We start from the raw sequence: 18,002 nt of genomic DNA on the forward strand, positions 1-18,002 counted from the left end.
AACTTGAAATCTAAGTAATACCCTGAATACATGAATGCCTCCCTTTTCTGCAGCATGGAATTGAATGGTTATATTTTTAATGATTTAGTGATAAGTGTTAAGCGTATATAATTGTTTCAATTTTTGTAACACCATTTGTTTGTAGGAGCAGTATCAATATCTCCACAAGGCTGTTGTGTATTCCCTGACTTTCAATTGCACACCGATCAAGGCAGAGCAGTTTCAGCAATACATGAAGACAACAAGAAGAGCTGACTTAAACAGGCAATTTCAAGTTGGTTTAAATACATACATTTAAAGTTTAAGTTTAATCAAGTCTTTTCATTATCTGTAGTTGATTAATGTTTGAAAATAACATTACTTTACGAACGTTTGGGGTTTATTTGTTTGATCATAACATCTTTACTACATAAATATCTTGTTTTATATTAATGATGGTAATAACAGAGAATTATGAACAAACCGGAAGATATTATTACAAAGCTTTCATTGAAATTTATATGCAAGACAATGACGGATTTATATTTTGCAGCAACTTCAGCACAGCGTTGAACAGCGATCAAAACAGGAAGCAAACGCAGTCAAAAAAAATAAAGAACACTTGGCTAAAAATCGAGCCAATGCAGACATACCAGGTATTTATTTCCGTGTTCCTTGTAGCCCTAAAAAGTAAATACCTAGATTAATAACATGATAAAACAAAGAGACACTGTGAACTGCATCCAAATTTCGACATTGTTATTCAACACGCAGATGTTAACAAATCTTTGTTTTCCACTTAAATATGATAAAACAATGGAAACTACAAAAACATTGCAAAACCTATAACAAACAAAGGGTTTGATTGTAGGTGATGAAAACCGACCACGACTCTACCTTGGGTTGGAAAGTGGATCGTCCGATTACATCAATGCTGTGTACATACAAGTGGGTGTATTTGTTAAGCTTGATGACTTTCAATATATGTATATATACACTTTCATTTGTTAACCATTAAATGTTATCTGAATTCTTTCAATCATGTGCTTTTTAACTAAATGAACTAACTATTTTGATTTGTACCAATCTTCTCCGACAACATATCCATATCTGAGGCTTTGAAATCAAACATATTTACTAAGATTTTTATATGTTTTTGTTGTATATTTATATTTTTAAAATATTAAGAGTTGCGTAGTATCTGGATGGTTTACAACAGCTATGCCTTTATCATAAATGAAACAAAGATGTTGTTTATCTGATTGTAAATGTTTTTCAAGTCAAGCCGATAAGGACATGAACATTAATATCTCTTACAGGGTTTCAAAGAAAAACGCCGATTTTGGGTTGCACAGACTCCCTTGCCAGAGACCGTTAATGCCTTTCTGACATTGGTTGTCCAAGAAAATTGTTCATGTATTGTCAGTTTTGAACCAGACATGGACAAACAAAGGGTGAGTAAAACACACATGCTTCCCTTACTAAACGATTATAATCAACGGTGCAGCTATTTGGAATTTGTTCTTTAAGAGTAATATTGATAATGTTACCTGACATTGTTTATTAACAGAATGTTGGAATATACTACCCGGCGGAAAACATGCAGGTGTTAAAGAAGGGGTCATTTGAAGTCAGCTCTTCACGTGAAACAAGGAAATCTCACTATGCAATGAGAAACTTTAAAATACGTCATACGGGGGCGACAGGTGTAATAAGAGTACTAATGTAGTAACATTATCATCTTTCATCTTTCAGTATCTATATCAATCGATGACAAGGAATAAGAAAATGAAATGCGATCCATAAGACAACGAATGGATATAGTCGATTTGATCACATTTAATTGTATTGCGAGCTGCGTATTAAATGTTTAACATTGGAACAGTTTGACGTCTACAAACGCCAAATTTACTCTTATCACGAAAAATTAACATCATGACAATAAATGATTCCATAGAAATTTATTATTTCTTTTCAGCGCCTTCCTGAGAAATCTCTGTCCCACATTCAGTTCACTGAATGGGATGAAATTAAGAATGTCCCTCTTTCTGTTAAAAACTTTCTCACGTTCCTGAATGACGTGGAGGAAACAGAAAACAAACAGAAAGATGGAACGATACTTCTTCATTGTTTGTATGAATGACTTGTACAAGTTTTCAATTGCATTAATATTAAATTGTATATGGGTCTGGTTTTGTCAAATGGTCTTTTGCAATATATAACTAAAGTATGTCACTAGTTCTAGTAACTACCCGAATTGTACTCTAGAAGAACAATTATCAGCTTAAAGCTGTCTTCACAGTCGGGCTATAATAAGTGCATTGTTTCCAAAGTTATCGTTCAAACACGACAACAAATCATTTCAAAGGATAACTGTATAGTGTATTATTTTAAATGAAATATGTATTTATCGTTTAGACATTAAAAGTCTATGCAAATGGGTTGAAAGTTATCTTGATATAGTAAATGTTGTATCACACAATACAGTGATGGAGCAGGCCGAACGGGTCTATTCTGTGTGGTGTCAATGCTGCTGAGGAAGATGGCCATAGAACACGAAGTTAGTGTTCTCAATGCTGTTAGAAAAGTCAAGACCATGCGACGACTGGCGATTCCGAATTTGGTAACTGTCTTTCGTTATAAGAATTTTAGTAAGAAGCCCTTGCTAAGAAAAGCTATAGTAATCGGCATGGTTTATTCATAGATTGCGCCTTGCAATAATTCTAAAGAATACTATCATTTACATTCCTGGTATTTTATTTAAAAACCATTTAATACTCGTATGAATTGTATGTCGTTTACTTTAATGAAAGTAATAGGACTACATGTAATTGTGTGTTTCCAGGATCAATTCATATTCTGTCACGAGAGCGTCATGGAATACTTGCTAGCATTTGACAAGGATGTATATTCTAACTTCGCTGGTTCAAATGAATAGAGACGATACATAAGGAACATGGATAACAAAACCATACATATTTGGAACTCTAGTTTCAAACAAAAAAACAGTGTCGCAATTTTTATTAATAGTATTTTTGCTTTGTTTTGTGTTCTTACTATAAACTCTACACAGATTTTAACTATAACACAATATTTGTATATAAAATACTGATATACCAAACAGCGCCTTTTATTTGTTATTATATTGCGAGTAATTGATTAATTATGTTGCTGTTTGTTATTTTCTATTATTTTGTAATCGATATATAATTTTATATTAAGCATATGGAAAGCTTTCAATAAAACTCTCGCACCACTTGAATTATAATTCATGTATTATCAATTCATTCACGTGATAACTTGTCTTTTTTATCTCTTTGCTTTGCATATGATGTATGTCCACGTTTATTTGCTTAAGCAGTATCCACTGTTCCATACGCTGTGAAATGTTTGAGTAACAAAATACAAACGTAGCCTCAACAAAACAAAATTAAGGGTAACTAATTGTGCTGTTGTAATATTGAGTCAGGAAAGGATGACTTCTGAAGAAAGATTGAGAAGATTGCTACAGAGAACACTATTGGGTCATTAATTTGCCTTAGGTTATATGTAAAAGTATAATTGAAATTTGAATGTAAATAAAAATGTTCTTTCAATTACTAACCCTTGATTAATTGTGTTGAGAATATTTGACCTAAGGACCACTAAGTCACAACAGATATAAGGCATACCGTCTATAAAGGCAACCGAAAAGGAAGCATGAAACGACGATCCCACTACTAGCAACCGTCGAAAAGTTTGGACAATTGGTTTTGTACCAGATTGACAAATGACATATGAAAACTGTCTGATCAACAAAACGATTTAAATATGAGATTCGGCCGTTCGTCCGAGTGTAGCCCGCTGTTGTTTCAAAGTTGAATGTAAAATAGAATTTCCTAGGCTATCTTACTACGTCCTTCGTGTCTTCAGTGTTGTGAAATACGGCAGGAGAGAACAAATGGTTTCATATACACTAATGGCTTTCTAAACAATTATGCATATATACATCTAGTGTGTAAAATAGAGTATTAACGTATAGAAATGTAAATAAATGCTTAACAAAATGTGACAGAATTGTTCTTTTGTTCAACAAACGGTGATGGAACGAATGTAGTAGATTATTTATATATTGCGATCTAAGTTAGCCTATTCGAGTACATTGTATCCCGCACCAATGGAGTCATTTGGTTTTTACCTTACAGACGGAAGAACGGAATTGATCGTGTTATATGCAATGCCTGAGGAACCATAGCTCTTAACCCGGAAAGGCTACTTGTGTTTTACCTTCCCGGTTTAAACCAACGATACACGCGAGATAACTGTCTTCCTGTCCTATACCTCTCCTGTCAATATATTTGCTGAGAAATTCTAGCTTGCGTGGAAAGGAAATGATGATAATTTTTCAGAGTACAATGATTTTTAACAGTTGCATGAAAATATATTGAGTGATAAGCATTGTCCTTTCAAACTACATTAAGACCATTCAATGTATATTTACGTCGGACTTATTATGCTCCAACCCACTCGCACCCCCATCAAACAGCAACAAAAAACCTGCATACTTGCGAAGTTCCATGTCATGGAATATTTGCTCTGATAGGAGATCAGGAAAAGTAATATACCTTCAGAAAGGAATAATTAAGTGCTGTACGTTTCCCTACTTGCATGGGATATCATTTGATGTGAGAACAGACTGTTCTAGTTTAACGAGGTTGCTCCGTTAAGGCAAATAGCCAGTTGGCTTAAAACCTGCCACATAACGACATGATTGTGGATACGGGAAAGGTTCCCTTCATGTCAATGTGGACGCCGATGTCAAGAATGCTGTTCACGGACGTTTGGCTAGCTTACAGCTACAACGGAAAGTTGGATGATTTGCCATTACATTGATCATAAATAGAGTTGGTTTATAAATCCGTGGGAACTCGTCTGGAAGTTGCATTGCATCCTCTACCATTGCACAAACAATTAAAGTTTAAAGGTGTCATCAATATAATGAATTTCTAATAATGTGTGTTCCTTTATACACTGTTAAGTACATCAGTGTACATTTGTGTTTGTCAAGTTGTATTATTTCTTTTAGTGATATATTGCTTTTAAATATATGGTATTTTTGTGTGTCATTTTCATTTCTACAGTATGATACCAGTATCAAACCAACCAAATCAAATAAAAACACCATCATACCTGTCATATATGATTTAATATTTGAAGTAATTATACTATCTTAAAACAACAATGTAAATACATATTTAATGTTATAAGTGTTACATATGCTTCATATGAGTTTCTTAAATTTTGAAATATTGTGTAATAGTTACATCAAGGGACATAATAGAATAATCATACAAACCGTTCGGTGATGGCTCAACAGTAGACTCCCTTGTATGATATCGGCACGACGTCGGGCCGCAGTCGTACAATTATAGTACTTATAACAGATTTTTTTACATGCTTTTCAAGACATGTAATAAATATAATTGTATTTTATTGAGTTTCCTTTGCATATAGTTAAAACTCAACAAACTGCCAAAATTTAATTCGGATTATTTTTTATCAACACATTATCGTCCTAACATTGGCACTTCATTGACAAGTTGAACTGATAGCCCGGATAGGCTCCGTTTCTGTGTGTGCGTGTGTGTGTGTGTGTGTGTGTGTGTGTGCTACCTGGACAGTATAAAGTGTAAAGAGTGACAGGTTAATGTACGAATCGGTGAAATATAATACGGTCCTACACAGAATCAAACGATACTCCTCTATCGAATTGATACTAAGTCGAATTCAATATTTAATTCAAGATATTGTGCCTTACGCTCGATGTTAAGGCGTCAACAATATGAATACTGAGCGAAATAAACAAACACAACCGACAAATCAGAACTGAAATTTCATTCGACTTAAGCATAACAAGTTTATCGTCACAACAATATGTATAGAAACAAAAACACATGGCATAATATATAAAATGTATCTAAGAAGAAGACGAGTAAATTAGCAATTTATTAGAAATAACTTTTTTTCATAAAAAAATGAGACATTTATTAACAATATTAAGAATAATAACTGCAATGTAAAAACATTAAACTATCCAGCCAGACGATTCATAAATGAGAGGGAAATCAACAAGGTAATTGTTGTATTAAGTATTCAAAATAGTTGTGAATATCATTGCTTTAAGCTCATTAGTCGCTATTTATAACCACGACATAACATCTTAAACAATCGTACACACGCGAAAGTGGTTTACAGAATGAGTTGCGGTGCGACAAATCTTCCCACCCAGTGTGGTAAACATGGGTTTAATAAGTATCTTTCATACATTCTTCTAGTAATGAATAATGTCTGTATTAAAATTATATTTTTGTAAAAAAATATTCGACAAAATTTATTGTACAAAATGTATACTAAAACAGCGTGTACTGAATTTGGACACGAACGTGTTGAGTTTCCAACACCATCAATCTTAGACTCTCGACAGTAGCCGTGTGAAAGTAAAAATCTATAAAGCTAGGACTAGTACAATGCAGGACCATCCATTCCATCTTCATCTCACGCAATGCTCCATTTATTGGCTCTTTCTTTTCATACAACAGTATATGGTAGAAGTCAGCAGGGCGCTTGCCGCAGCCCCTATGGCTGTCCAAAATGACCATCCAAACCGGCCTCTAGACATTTTTTCCACCTGTAAGTCTATGCCCCAGTCCTGCTTCGCCTTGATCCCGAATATCACGATGCCTACCGCTATAGCCACAGCTGAAAGATAAAAGAGTGTATGTATTTTATTTTTTGTATTTTGTACTATTGGTAAGTTGTGCTTTTCTATTTACAAAGTTAATGGTTAAGTGTGCCTTTGAACTTGCTTGAATTTACACAGTCAACACATCAGGTATCTTAATCTTGTACATTCGTAAATTCTGTTATGATATGTAACTATTTAAATGTATGGATTTTGCTTGAACTGACGTTTTAAAAAGATAAACCATTTTAAGGCTGTAGGCCGAAGGCCGAAAATCAAAATCAGACAGCCTCTGATCTGACGTGACATGTTAAAATGATAAATTCACAGGGGTTACACAATGGAACATATGGGGTTAGCGGTTTAGAACAATGATAAATTAAATACCACTCTGTTTAGACACGTTCATAAGTATGCAACGTTAAAGTGAATTTAAAAGCAAGCCAATCAATCATGAATTACTCTTGGCGCGGAACCGAGGTGACTAGATAATTATAGCTTATTTCGCAGGAAAAAAATGTTTACTTAAAGATCATGCCTTCAATTACCTACAGCAAATAGTCATCACGTACTCGGCCAATATCGGGTTTTATCTATTTAATTTTAAACTAACAACAAACTTGCGAGATGAAAGTAATGGTCATACACCTAAGTATATTTTGGTTTATCATTAAAGGTTATGACACTAATTGTATTAAAATTCATTAATATACTTTACTTTGTCTTAGATAATAACAGGCAGTTATCGGTTACACTGAAAATATATTTAGAATTGTATTTTATTTACTGTGAACAAAATTGTAAAAGAGTAAAATCTCTCATGTCACTCCCAGAGCCTTTTAACGTTGTCAGCGCTTTCAATTTGTATGTTTGGAACACTAATTGCGTTCCTACAAGATTAAATTAAAAGGCCAAACTAATTTATACTATAGCGTGCACAGGCAAATTTCCTGGAACGATTACGGTTTTAAATCTTAACTGTAAGTTTGTTCTTTGCCACAACACTATAGACTTTTATTAAAATTCCATGTTGCATGTTCAGGCACTCTAAATCCTTCGTTTTTATTTCTTTGACGTTTATTCATCTGCTCGGTAGAATGTTCCTTCATTTGATTGCAATAACAATAAACCTATCCAGACATGCATTAACTTTTCAACGTTAAATTGCAATACCCAGGGACTTGTCATTTTTGTTAAATGTTAAAGCAGGTAATGCTTTTAATGTTCACACATGCTTTCATGTGATGATACTTAAAACCTAATTTACATCTGAGAGCTTAAGTTTCCCGTTCAATACATCAAGTATCAATGACCAGATTGTATTACATAAACATAAAATCATATATTTTTATACACGGACGTGTAACACTACCTAATTGTATCGTTGCTGAAGCTGAACACACAGGAATTCTTTGAGGAAAGCAATTGATAACACTTGTACTAGTTTAGGAATAAGTACTCAAAGAATATGGTGAACTTATTTCAAGTCGCTTAAAGTAATGGGACTTTGGCACATCATCGGCGCGACAGAAACGTAAAAAAACCGTCTGTTGTTTTTGAGAAACAGAGTTTATTTTTGAAATTTCGACTTGCGGGCTTTTCTCCGTTGTCTTCATTGTGTCTTAGAAGGTTTCATGGAGACAGCATGTGCACGTTTATAGACAAGTTTGTTCGACTACGGGTAGAAATCCTCTGTAGTGTTACTCACAAAGCTAATTGACAATCATAACACTTGCTGATGGCGAACAACTTCGTTGCTTTTATGCCATTGATCATATATTTGTATCGTTCAGATAACCTTTAAGCGTTCATTTCTTCACGCATCAACTTAACATGAAGTAAATGAATCCAATATTTATGCGAAAAGCCAAATCTGATATAACGACAAGCAAAGATTATGCACCAATCTTTTGCATTTACATATAATAATGCAATATAAATTACAATGATATTGTCATTACCCATTGAACTACTCACATGCGACAATGAGAAATCCACAGATGGGTTGATGAGAGTTACATCTGTGGCACGTGCAACACAGAGATATTGTGGCCACCAGCAGAGCCAGGAGGCCTAGGACCAGCGCCACGGACATCAAACCCTGCGTCGCCTTGAACCATGCTGAAAGAGACAGTAATAAAAGCAAGTTTAAAACATAATTTGACAGATGCAACAAGTGCTAGACATGTAGGGGAAATGCCACAAGTATATCGCTGATGCTTAGGGCAAGGGCCAAAGACATTCTATCATATAATATATTGACACAAAAGCGATGATACATGCAAAACAGGAAGCATAATTGCCTAAAGGAGAACGGAAATTCCCAGAGACTGGGCCAACTGCATGAAACTTTGTATCGCAATGAAAAATGCTGAAACGATAAGTTATGATATGTAAACAATTTTTTTGGCGATAGCTATGATGGACACAAAGATACTACAAGGAGATCAATTAGGCACATATGAACAATGCCAAGGACATGTGGTTTCTGTGTATTTTTAAGTCGTGTTAAACCGTGGTAAAAATAATTAAATACAAAATCAGTACACACTTTCGGAAGATGATATTTTGAAGAATAACAACTTCATGTAAAGGGAAGAACTTGGCGTCAACAAGATTTAATGTCAAGGTCCTCGAAAGACTTTGGCTACTTTAAGGTCGGTAAATCAATAGCGGATTTCAATTTATCGTTCAAAATTGTTTATTGTTGTAATTAACGACGTTGATGCAACACGATATTGTGCAATTACTTGCAATAAATTAATTCGTCATATATTGTTAGGGTATTCCTGCTTACCCATAAATAAGTTTTAATATAACTTAAAATGTGTGGAAACGAAAGATGTTCACTCTTTGAATGCCGTTTAAGTAATGGAATTTTGACATTATTTGATACATCGAAAGAAACGTTGATTGTTTTTTAACAGTTACCTGATCAAGGTAATTTTCCTACATTTTTGTACAGCTTAATAACACAGCTGTATAAATTAAAAAAAAACATGCATTTACGATACGCTCACTCATCATTAAGGTCGCTTCAAAAAAACATTTACATGTTAAGTAATAGTGTACGTGGAAACACGCGCACTCATTATTTGGTTTACTGGCATGGAATGAATACGCTTATTGCATGATGCCATGGTCATCTATTTATATCAACTGCGTGAGCCGAGATATCAAAACAATTAAAACTATAACATTACAGGTGTTTTTCCTCAAGACATATGGCAACTCGTCAATATTTGTATAAAACCTTTCACCGCAACACCTGTAAAAGCTGTTGCAATCGGTGTCCTTGACAAAATTGCACTTGTCATGTTGTTTTTGTAAATCCGTTGGCTGTATTTGAAATATTGCTTTTAAAATGCGGCGTTTTTTTTTTTCTACAGCGCTTTGATAAGTGTAATGTGTGTTAATTGGTTGGTGATATTCATCCGCTCTTGGCTTGCAGTTGTTTTATGTCATTAGAGACGTATGGAAATTCTTTACATTTTATCAGGAGTTTTTATCGATAGTTTGGAGTCAGTTCCGTACTTTAATCAGTATATGGGGAGCTTGAAGTACAATTTAATACTTGACATAACGCTACAATGTTCAACAACATCACCCAAAGTACTTTAATCAGTATATTGGGAGCTTGGAGTACAATTTAATACTTGACATAACGGTACAATGTTCAACAACATCACCCCAAGCGGATGGCAATATTTTGTCATTCACATTTGACCAAAGGAAATATCTCCAAAAAGATTCAACCTATATTGCTGTGGCTTGTCGCTGCAAAAAACAAACACATGGGTAAAGGGTATGGCTAAAATCAAAGTTTTCGTACGGTGCAGACAGCCGTGACAACAAGTAAGCTTTAATAAATCAAACATAAAGCACCGACTTCATTGTTTGGAAGGCAATAACATAACACAAACGGGCAAGTTAAATTACCGTGCCTTCAAGGTAAGAAAGACGCAATTTGCTGATATAAAAACAAAGTTTTCACAATCGGTACCAAGTTTTGCACGGGGCAAAACGGCCATGACGACGACCATTTGTGAGACATCAAGTCAATGACCATGCATCGAATCAATGTTTTGAATGCATACACATAACAGATTAGAGCATGTTTAAATGCCAATTTATTGCATGCATAGAACGTACAATCCGATTTCATCATAAAATAGCAACATTTTGCCATTTTAACGTTTTGTGCAGACTTGTGGCAAAATAACCGCCTACTTAGACCACTTAGCCAACGAAAACCTTCAGGTGCCAGTTGAAGTTGAAGCAAATGAAAAGTTTTTAATTATACTAAAAATAACCAATAATATTTGCAGAAATCCAAATTAAACATTTTTTACAAGCTTTTGACTGGTTTGGAATTTCTGGTTCTTTTTTTCTAGCTTTTTGTAGAAAATTCATGATTTTTGCTTGTTGGCTTTTCCGAAAGCGATATTGCCGGTTTTGTTTGTTTCGAAAGCACAGATATCACCGAAAAGCAAGGAAAGAAGCTCAGAAATTAACAAAAAACCCAAATGATCTGTACAGAAATTAAACAAAGCAAAAACCATTGAATTTCAGTGTTTTCTGTTAAAATTGCTTTGCCTTTTGAGAGCATGTTTTGGTCTTGGCTTCCGTGTGTTTTGCCTTGCGTAGTTCAATTCTTTACCGTTGCTATCTTGCTTCTCGGTGAAAAATCATACCCGGAGATGAAAGAAAGTTCCTGAGGATTTCTTTGGTAGAATGTATTGATGTATTGGAACATTTTCATTTTGTATATCAGTGAAAACCTCTCTGATCTTGGCTTATGGATCAATAAAACTTTCTTTATAAAGTAAACTAGCCTTTATTAAACATTCACATGTGCTAAAACATTTATAAAATCTTGGATCTAAATTAATTAGTTTGTGAGGAGTACATATTGGAATAGAGCTTATGTAATGTGTTCAATATTTTATGTTGATTTAGGTATGTGGATATTAAACCTATTCATTACAAGCGAAGATAACTCTGGCACATTTTTCTCATTTCTAGGTTTTTAAATTTCCAAATAACTGAATTCCTTTCGTTAAACTGGACGTAAATAAATGATTTTGTTTAATGTTTGCTACTGGTTTCTCTTTTAATATTGCGTTTGGTGGTGTTACACTATTTGATAACTGGCATTCGTTTTATGCAGCATTTCCTTTCAACAAATAAAGTCTTCTATCAGTATCAAACCCTTTGAAAACAAACTAGGGCAACTAATTCGTGGATTTATGCTTACATTGTTGCATTTTTTATGAAATGTCAGAGAATAAATATATCAAAAATCATACACTAGAATGCTAAATTCCAGACAAAACAGCCAGTTTGTTTTTGCTAAAATTTTCGGTTCTTAAAGAGAGGGCACATGCCCCACTTTGCGAAAAATCTAACGTCAACAGATTGATCCTTCCATAGTTTTTATGTTCTTTGCAACATGTCCTCCTCAAAAATATCTAATTTACCTTCGCTTTTTTGTAAATTACAATGCCAGAATGCATACAAAGATTGAGTCAGATAGATTGTTGATTCTGCAGCCTGGCATTCTTTTTACGCTTTTTAAGGACGAAAAGGTAAACGTTTAATTAAATAATTTAATAAATGAAACACGCCTGGCAAATGTCAAATTATGTTTGCGTGCAGACAAATCTATCTTGATTTTTATTTTGTTTTGGAACGCGATGTATGGAGATTTGGAACGCAAACAAACCAAATTCATAAACATACTGCTTAAATTTATCCTCTTTTTCCCCAATGATCGACATCTATATCGTGATCACTTATTAATTAATTAGTTCGCTATACATCATGTCTAATATGTTGTTGACATAATTATAACTGAAACAATGCAGGCCTGGGCCATTATCGGAACCACAACAATTATGGGAATAAAAACAAATTTGTTTCCGGTTTTGCTTATTCCTTTGAAGTTAGCCCATTGTCCATTGTAATAAGATGAGAAAGTATGGGAAAAATAATTGTCGCAATACATGTACAATTGAAACATAAATGAAAGATACGTTTATCTAAAACTCTCTTTTCTATTATAGAATAACTCTTATTTTGTGAAATTAGACGACTATCGTATTCGTACTTGGTGTATGTTTTTTAATAATTATTATCATTCCATGTGCTTGTATCTCAGATCGAGGAAGGTATTCTTCAAGACTGATACCAATCTATCAGTATATCGATTAATTCGGAATAAAAATGGTAAAAGCAAATAAGCTGTTGTTCCTTTTATAAATTTAAACTGGACTAAACTGCATCTTGTAAAACTATTTGTGAAAAAAACAAACATTACATAAAATATAGGTTTAGTTGGGAAGCGTAATTGTGAGTAATGGTACAAACTACTCTCAACGCTCTATCCTTTAGCATCTGCTTGAGCGTCATTCTATTTTTTCTGAAAATAGCTTATCGACCAATTGCACATGCTTTAATACTGACATCAACCAAAGAACAACCTTACCTGGGAACTCTCTGCTAGTCCTCTCATTAAAGAACCAAGTACACATGTCCTTCTCACAATTTGCCAACAAACCTTTATGCACCGGTTTCATGATAGTATCACCATAATCATTTACCCAATATGGCGTCACAAAACTCATAAAAATGGCCGCGACGGTAAAAACAAGACATAAAAATCCAAGGTTCTCCAAAATTGACATTATTTATTCTAAATCCAGTATAGTTCAGATTGTGGTTCTGATTTTTAATGTTATCATACTAACTAATGGGAGATACATGTATGAAACATATGTTCATGTACATTTCTAAAGGAGACCTGCATGAAGTGTTTCTATTTTAAATCACATAATATTCCACAAACTAGTAAACACTCCTATAACTTTCACAGGAAAATAAAACTGCTATCAAAAGAAAAATCCGAAACAAACAATAATGACAGGAGTTGAAAATATAAACGAAACTTTACAGTGTTGTTTCAACTTCCTTGTTTCTTACCAAAGGGAAATTAGTAATAAAGAGAGACCTAGACATCCAGTTTAAAATATAAAGAGAAATAGAGGTTTAGTTCTGATAAACCTAGAGAAATTCTAGCGTATCTATCATTTTAAGAGTGTATGATATATATACATGTATATGTAGAAGTACATAATTCACATGAAATAGACCAAAACAAACGTTTTGTTTAATTGTTTAGCTATTCATGTTGTATGAAATGGCTTTTTCAGAACAAAAATAAGTGTTGTTAGCTAATAAACAAATGTTAAAAACCAGCATCCAGATTGTTTATATTGAATTAAATAGATAAACAAATTATTCAAGTAAGCATACGATCTATCAAATACCTAAAAAAACACGTAAGATCTTACACGGGCATAGCTAAGATATTACGTTTCACATTCACTTATTTTTAGGTCCTGTGAATCGTTGTCTATTACGGTGATTCTTGAAAACAGAAAACCCATAAAGCGGACATTGCCAATGTAGGACTTTAATATCATAGTAATCATTGACGAAATAGACACTTCTCTAAATAGTGCTGGTCTCGCATTATAGCGGAATCAAATGTTAATTGTGTTCTCAGCTGGTGCTGATTGACATTTCAAGGCCTACTGTACTGATGTCGTAGCATAGCTGCAATGCACGAATGTATTTTTATCCCTAGGCGGTCTCCAACAACCAACCGATTCGTGTTCGCTGCATGGTCGGTTTTATACAAAATATATTTATGTCTGCTATTTTACAAACCTTACAAAGTTCTAAGGGGTCATTAAATGTGGCTCAAGGGTCTTAAAAATCGAATACATTTTATTTTAAATCGGTGCTATGCTAGCGTTGGCCGTGCTTCAATAACCATTGTAGCCTGAAATTAATCACCTAGACATAATAAAAAGAAATAGAAATAAAAGAGAAAAAATGGCAGCAGGCTTCTATTGTGCGCCTGTTGAATAATAAACAACGTTTTTAATCCCTGAATAATCGATACGTAACACTCGTAATGTTACACTTTAAACTAAATTTGTGAGCATATTGGAGTATATTTACGTTGCAGCCAAAATCTCAACAATTAAATAATTATGTTTTTGCTTTAATATTTAAACCTCAGTTATAATGAACAGCCCTTCAGAAATTGCTTAGATTTTCCGATAAATGCATCAGCTTAGAATATTTTCGGATCGCGAGGCATCGGGTACTTATATTAATCGCGTAATTTTGTTTGTTATCGTTTAGAAGCCCACGAATATCTTAAATCAACATGATGAACAGTTTTAATTTATGACTTGTTAAATGTTTTTTGTCATTAGCGTTAATAGTTTAAGTTACAAATTGATTTTATTATTGGACTGTGTTTTGTCCTTAGCAATAAATTGTGTTAACCGATTTGGTCGTTTTATTTACGGTAATGGTTAGAAGGAATTACTAAAACGTTTCATAAATGAAATAACTTATTTTATGAACGATTATGAAAATAAATAATGAAGTATTGATGTAAATATAAGTGACGAATTGCGTGACGGATATCGGGGTATGAGCACAGTTGGGCTGGTTAAAGTGCGCTCGGACCTTTCGAACATCAAACACTTTTGTCAACGGAACTGCTATAAAAACCCTATAATGACATCAATAACGCAATTAATTCCTTGATTGGCTAAGTTTCAAACATGTTTTTGAACCTTTGAAATCATGGCAAGCGAGTTAATAGTGTTTTGTTCCCACAAACATCTCTCAAAAAGATAGAGAGGTGTGTAGGCTATGATTTTTTTTTATTTTGTTGAGAACCAAGATTATGTACCAAACCTTCCTATATCTGGGTAAATCACTATTGTAGACATTTTTAAATATGAATTTGTCAAATTTAAAATGTTAACCCAAGCAATGTTCCATTTGTTTCAAATGTATGTTTGATTTTAAACAACTTCGCATACACTACGAACATATATTACGAAGAAACATTAAAAATAATTGTTTTCAAATTTCTGGTCGAATAACCCTCGTACACTCATGTCGCACTCATGTTTTTAAAAACAACAACAACAACACGATTTTCTATAGTTACTCTAAACTGTTTGAACGAATGAAAGACGAACTTATTATATCCATGCTATACACTATTTTTAAGAACATTTACTAAGATTACCTGGAAACTCACTCCCAATCCTTCCATCATTGTAAATCACGGTACACGAGTCTTTTTCACAGGTGGCAAGAAGGCCGTTATGGACAGGACCTGTTGTGAGATCACCGTCAGAAACCACCCAGTATGGCGTCACAAAGCTGATGAATACCGCTGCGTCAGTTATAACTAGTGAGATAAATGCTACATTTTCCACACATGACGTCATGTTTCATAGTGTACACACCTTTTCTGGATGTATAACGTTACTTACAATAATTGTTATGCTTTTTAGTTATAAAATAAAGTCACAACGCTTTCGAATATCGCTGCGCTATTTACAACCAGCTATATACATTCTACATGTTCTATATGTGACGTCAATATTCTTAATCCAATAACAACAATATACCAATCAAATCATACAAATTAAAGATATCTGTTGACAACTTAGAAAACGTCATACACAGTAACACTGTCTAAGTAAAACGCACATTTAAGTGATAAACAAAATAAACATATACATTAAGCAAATATTATTTATTTTATTTTATTTTTATAGTTATTTTTCTCAACAATTATCTGATTTTCTATTTGTTTCATGACTTTAAAAACAAATTAAAATTTATCCGTAAACATAAGACTAAAACATAACAATGAAAGAAATCCAATATCTGATAGGAGAAAACATCTGCAAACATGTCCAATAGCAAATCCATCTCATATGGCTAACATAGAAATGTTCAAAAGAAGCATGTGACTTCTCCAGTGTCAGGTTTTATAGGTTTTCTTTCGTAGTTTATAAGAACCTAAATTTCACGGGGAAAGAAACGTCTCAACGCTGTTAAACAAATCAACAGAAATAGAATGTTCTATTAAGAGTGATGATTTGGTTGAATACTCTATAACCGATGTTGTCTGTAATCGGCATCATTGACAGAAACGTCGTAAAAGTATGCATGGACTTTATGACTTTCCAATTTAATTTCAAGTGTCATGACATATGCATGTCTAGTTTGTCAATTAACGAGAATGAAATGTGGAAAAGACAGTCAATATGAGTGAACTTTTAGTAAAAATGTATTTAACTGTATAAGAATTTAGATATTGTACAAAGTTGGGATAAACAGTGATTCACCATATAAGTTTCTCTTTGCTGAACAGAAATACCGAAAGTATCGCCCTGGTCATAAGAACATTCCTTAAATGCTTTGAACTAAATAACAATCGGGTTTATATGCGTTTATTGTTAATCATGCATTTTATTTATAAATTTTTGACAAATATAAAGTGAGTACTTATCATGGTTTAAGCTCCGAATTAATTTCAACGTGTTTTTATTGACCCTAAAATTATTTATAATTATATCTTACACTTATTGATGAATTGCGATGACGGTTGTATGCATGTTTGTTCCGTCTGTGTTGTTCTTTAAAGTTAGCCTTTAAATTGTGTCTGTACATGCCGTTTTAACTATTTCAACGTTTGACTTGTCCGTGTATTATTCGTTGTTTTTTTAAAGATATATGTAGCAACAATTTACAAATATGTTAAGTCAACACTTTTAACACTAGTATATAACATTTTAAAGATAATAAAAAGGCAACCCTTTACATAAAAGATCTACATTATTGGAAGTAGGTTACCACGTTAATATGAACGTAACAGTCATTTACAAGTATTCATGTTTAGACAGAGTTTGTGTTGGAGCTACAGTGAAAAAGGTTGAGGGATCCAGCTTAATTATGGCAAAGATAACAAATATATGAAAGAAACAATAAACCACAGTGACTTAGAACATCAACTAAAGTGCTCACACTTATCACAATATTGTTGGGTTAACCATCCAAAAAGTTCATCCTTTGTCATGATAAGGATAATTTACGCTCGGCTATTTCTAAAAAAGTAGTAAATTGTAGGACGCCATATTTAAAGTAACACGCCCGGCATACCGTATAAGAATTAATCGATATTACAGAATTGATAAATAACAGGGTCGGTACCTGAATTGTACCTATTGGGGTAGGGTCCCCGTGCGAGAAGCAACTTAATAGAGAAAAGACAAAATAGAGACACAAACTTATTATGGGGGTTTGAAATATTCAGCTTATTTAACATTATTTTTGAGTTTACCACATTGACATGTAAATTGTTCAAAACAAAACAAATGCGAAAATTAGGTCATTTGTATACGTATTCAAACTC

General features: G+C 33.4%; 3 protein-coding genes across 3 annotated transcripts; 2 read left to right on the top strand and 1 right to left on the bottom strand.

Annotated features, from left to right (window-relative positions):
- The first annotated feature begins 164 nt into the window (after positions 1–164).
- On the top strand, positions 165–1,812 carry LOC128205759 (tyrosine-protein phosphatase non-receptor type 7-like). Its single transcript, XM_052907692.1, has 5 exons — positions 165–274; positions 533–635; positions 851–927; positions 1,299–1,433; positions 1,550–1,812. The coding sequence occupies exons 1-5, from the start codon at positions 233–235 to the stop codon at positions 1,706–1,708; spliced, it is 516 nt and encodes a 171-aa protein (XP_052763652.1). The 5' UTR covers positions 165–232; the 3' UTR covers positions 1,709–1,812.
- A 33-nt stretch (positions 1,813–1,845) lies between these two features.
- LOC128204649 (receptor-type tyrosine-protein phosphatase U-like) lies at positions 1,846–3,949 on the top strand. Its single transcript, XM_052906051.1, has 4 exons — positions 1,846–1,863; positions 1,958–2,112; positions 2,467–2,602; positions 2,825–3,949. The coding sequence occupies exons 1-4, from the start codon at positions 1,846–1,848 to the stop codon at positions 2,915–2,917; spliced, it is 402 nt and encodes a 133-aa protein (XP_052762011.1). The 3' UTR covers positions 2,918–3,949.
- A 2,116-nt stretch (positions 3,950–6,065) lies between these two features.
- On the bottom strand, positions 6,066–13,549 carry LOC128205757 (uncharacterized). Its single transcript, XM_052907690.1, has 3 exons — positions 13,188–13,549; positions 8,678–8,821; positions 6,066–6,717 (listed from the first exon to the last, which is right to left on the bottom strand). Exons 1-3 carry the CDS (start codon positions 13,384–13,386, stop codon positions 6,530–6,532), a joined length of 531 nt encoding a protein of 176 aa, XP_052763650.1. The 5' UTR covers positions 13,387–13,549; the 3' UTR covers positions 6,066–6,529.
- Positions 13,550–18,002: the final 4,453 nt, after the last annotated feature.

This window comes from Mya arenaria, chromosome 10 (genome assembly GCF_026914265.1).
Source record: "Mya arenaria isolate MELC-2E11 chromosome 10, ASM2691426v1".
NCBI lineage: Eukaryota > Metazoa > Mollusca > Bivalvia > Myida > Myidae > Mya > Mya arenaria.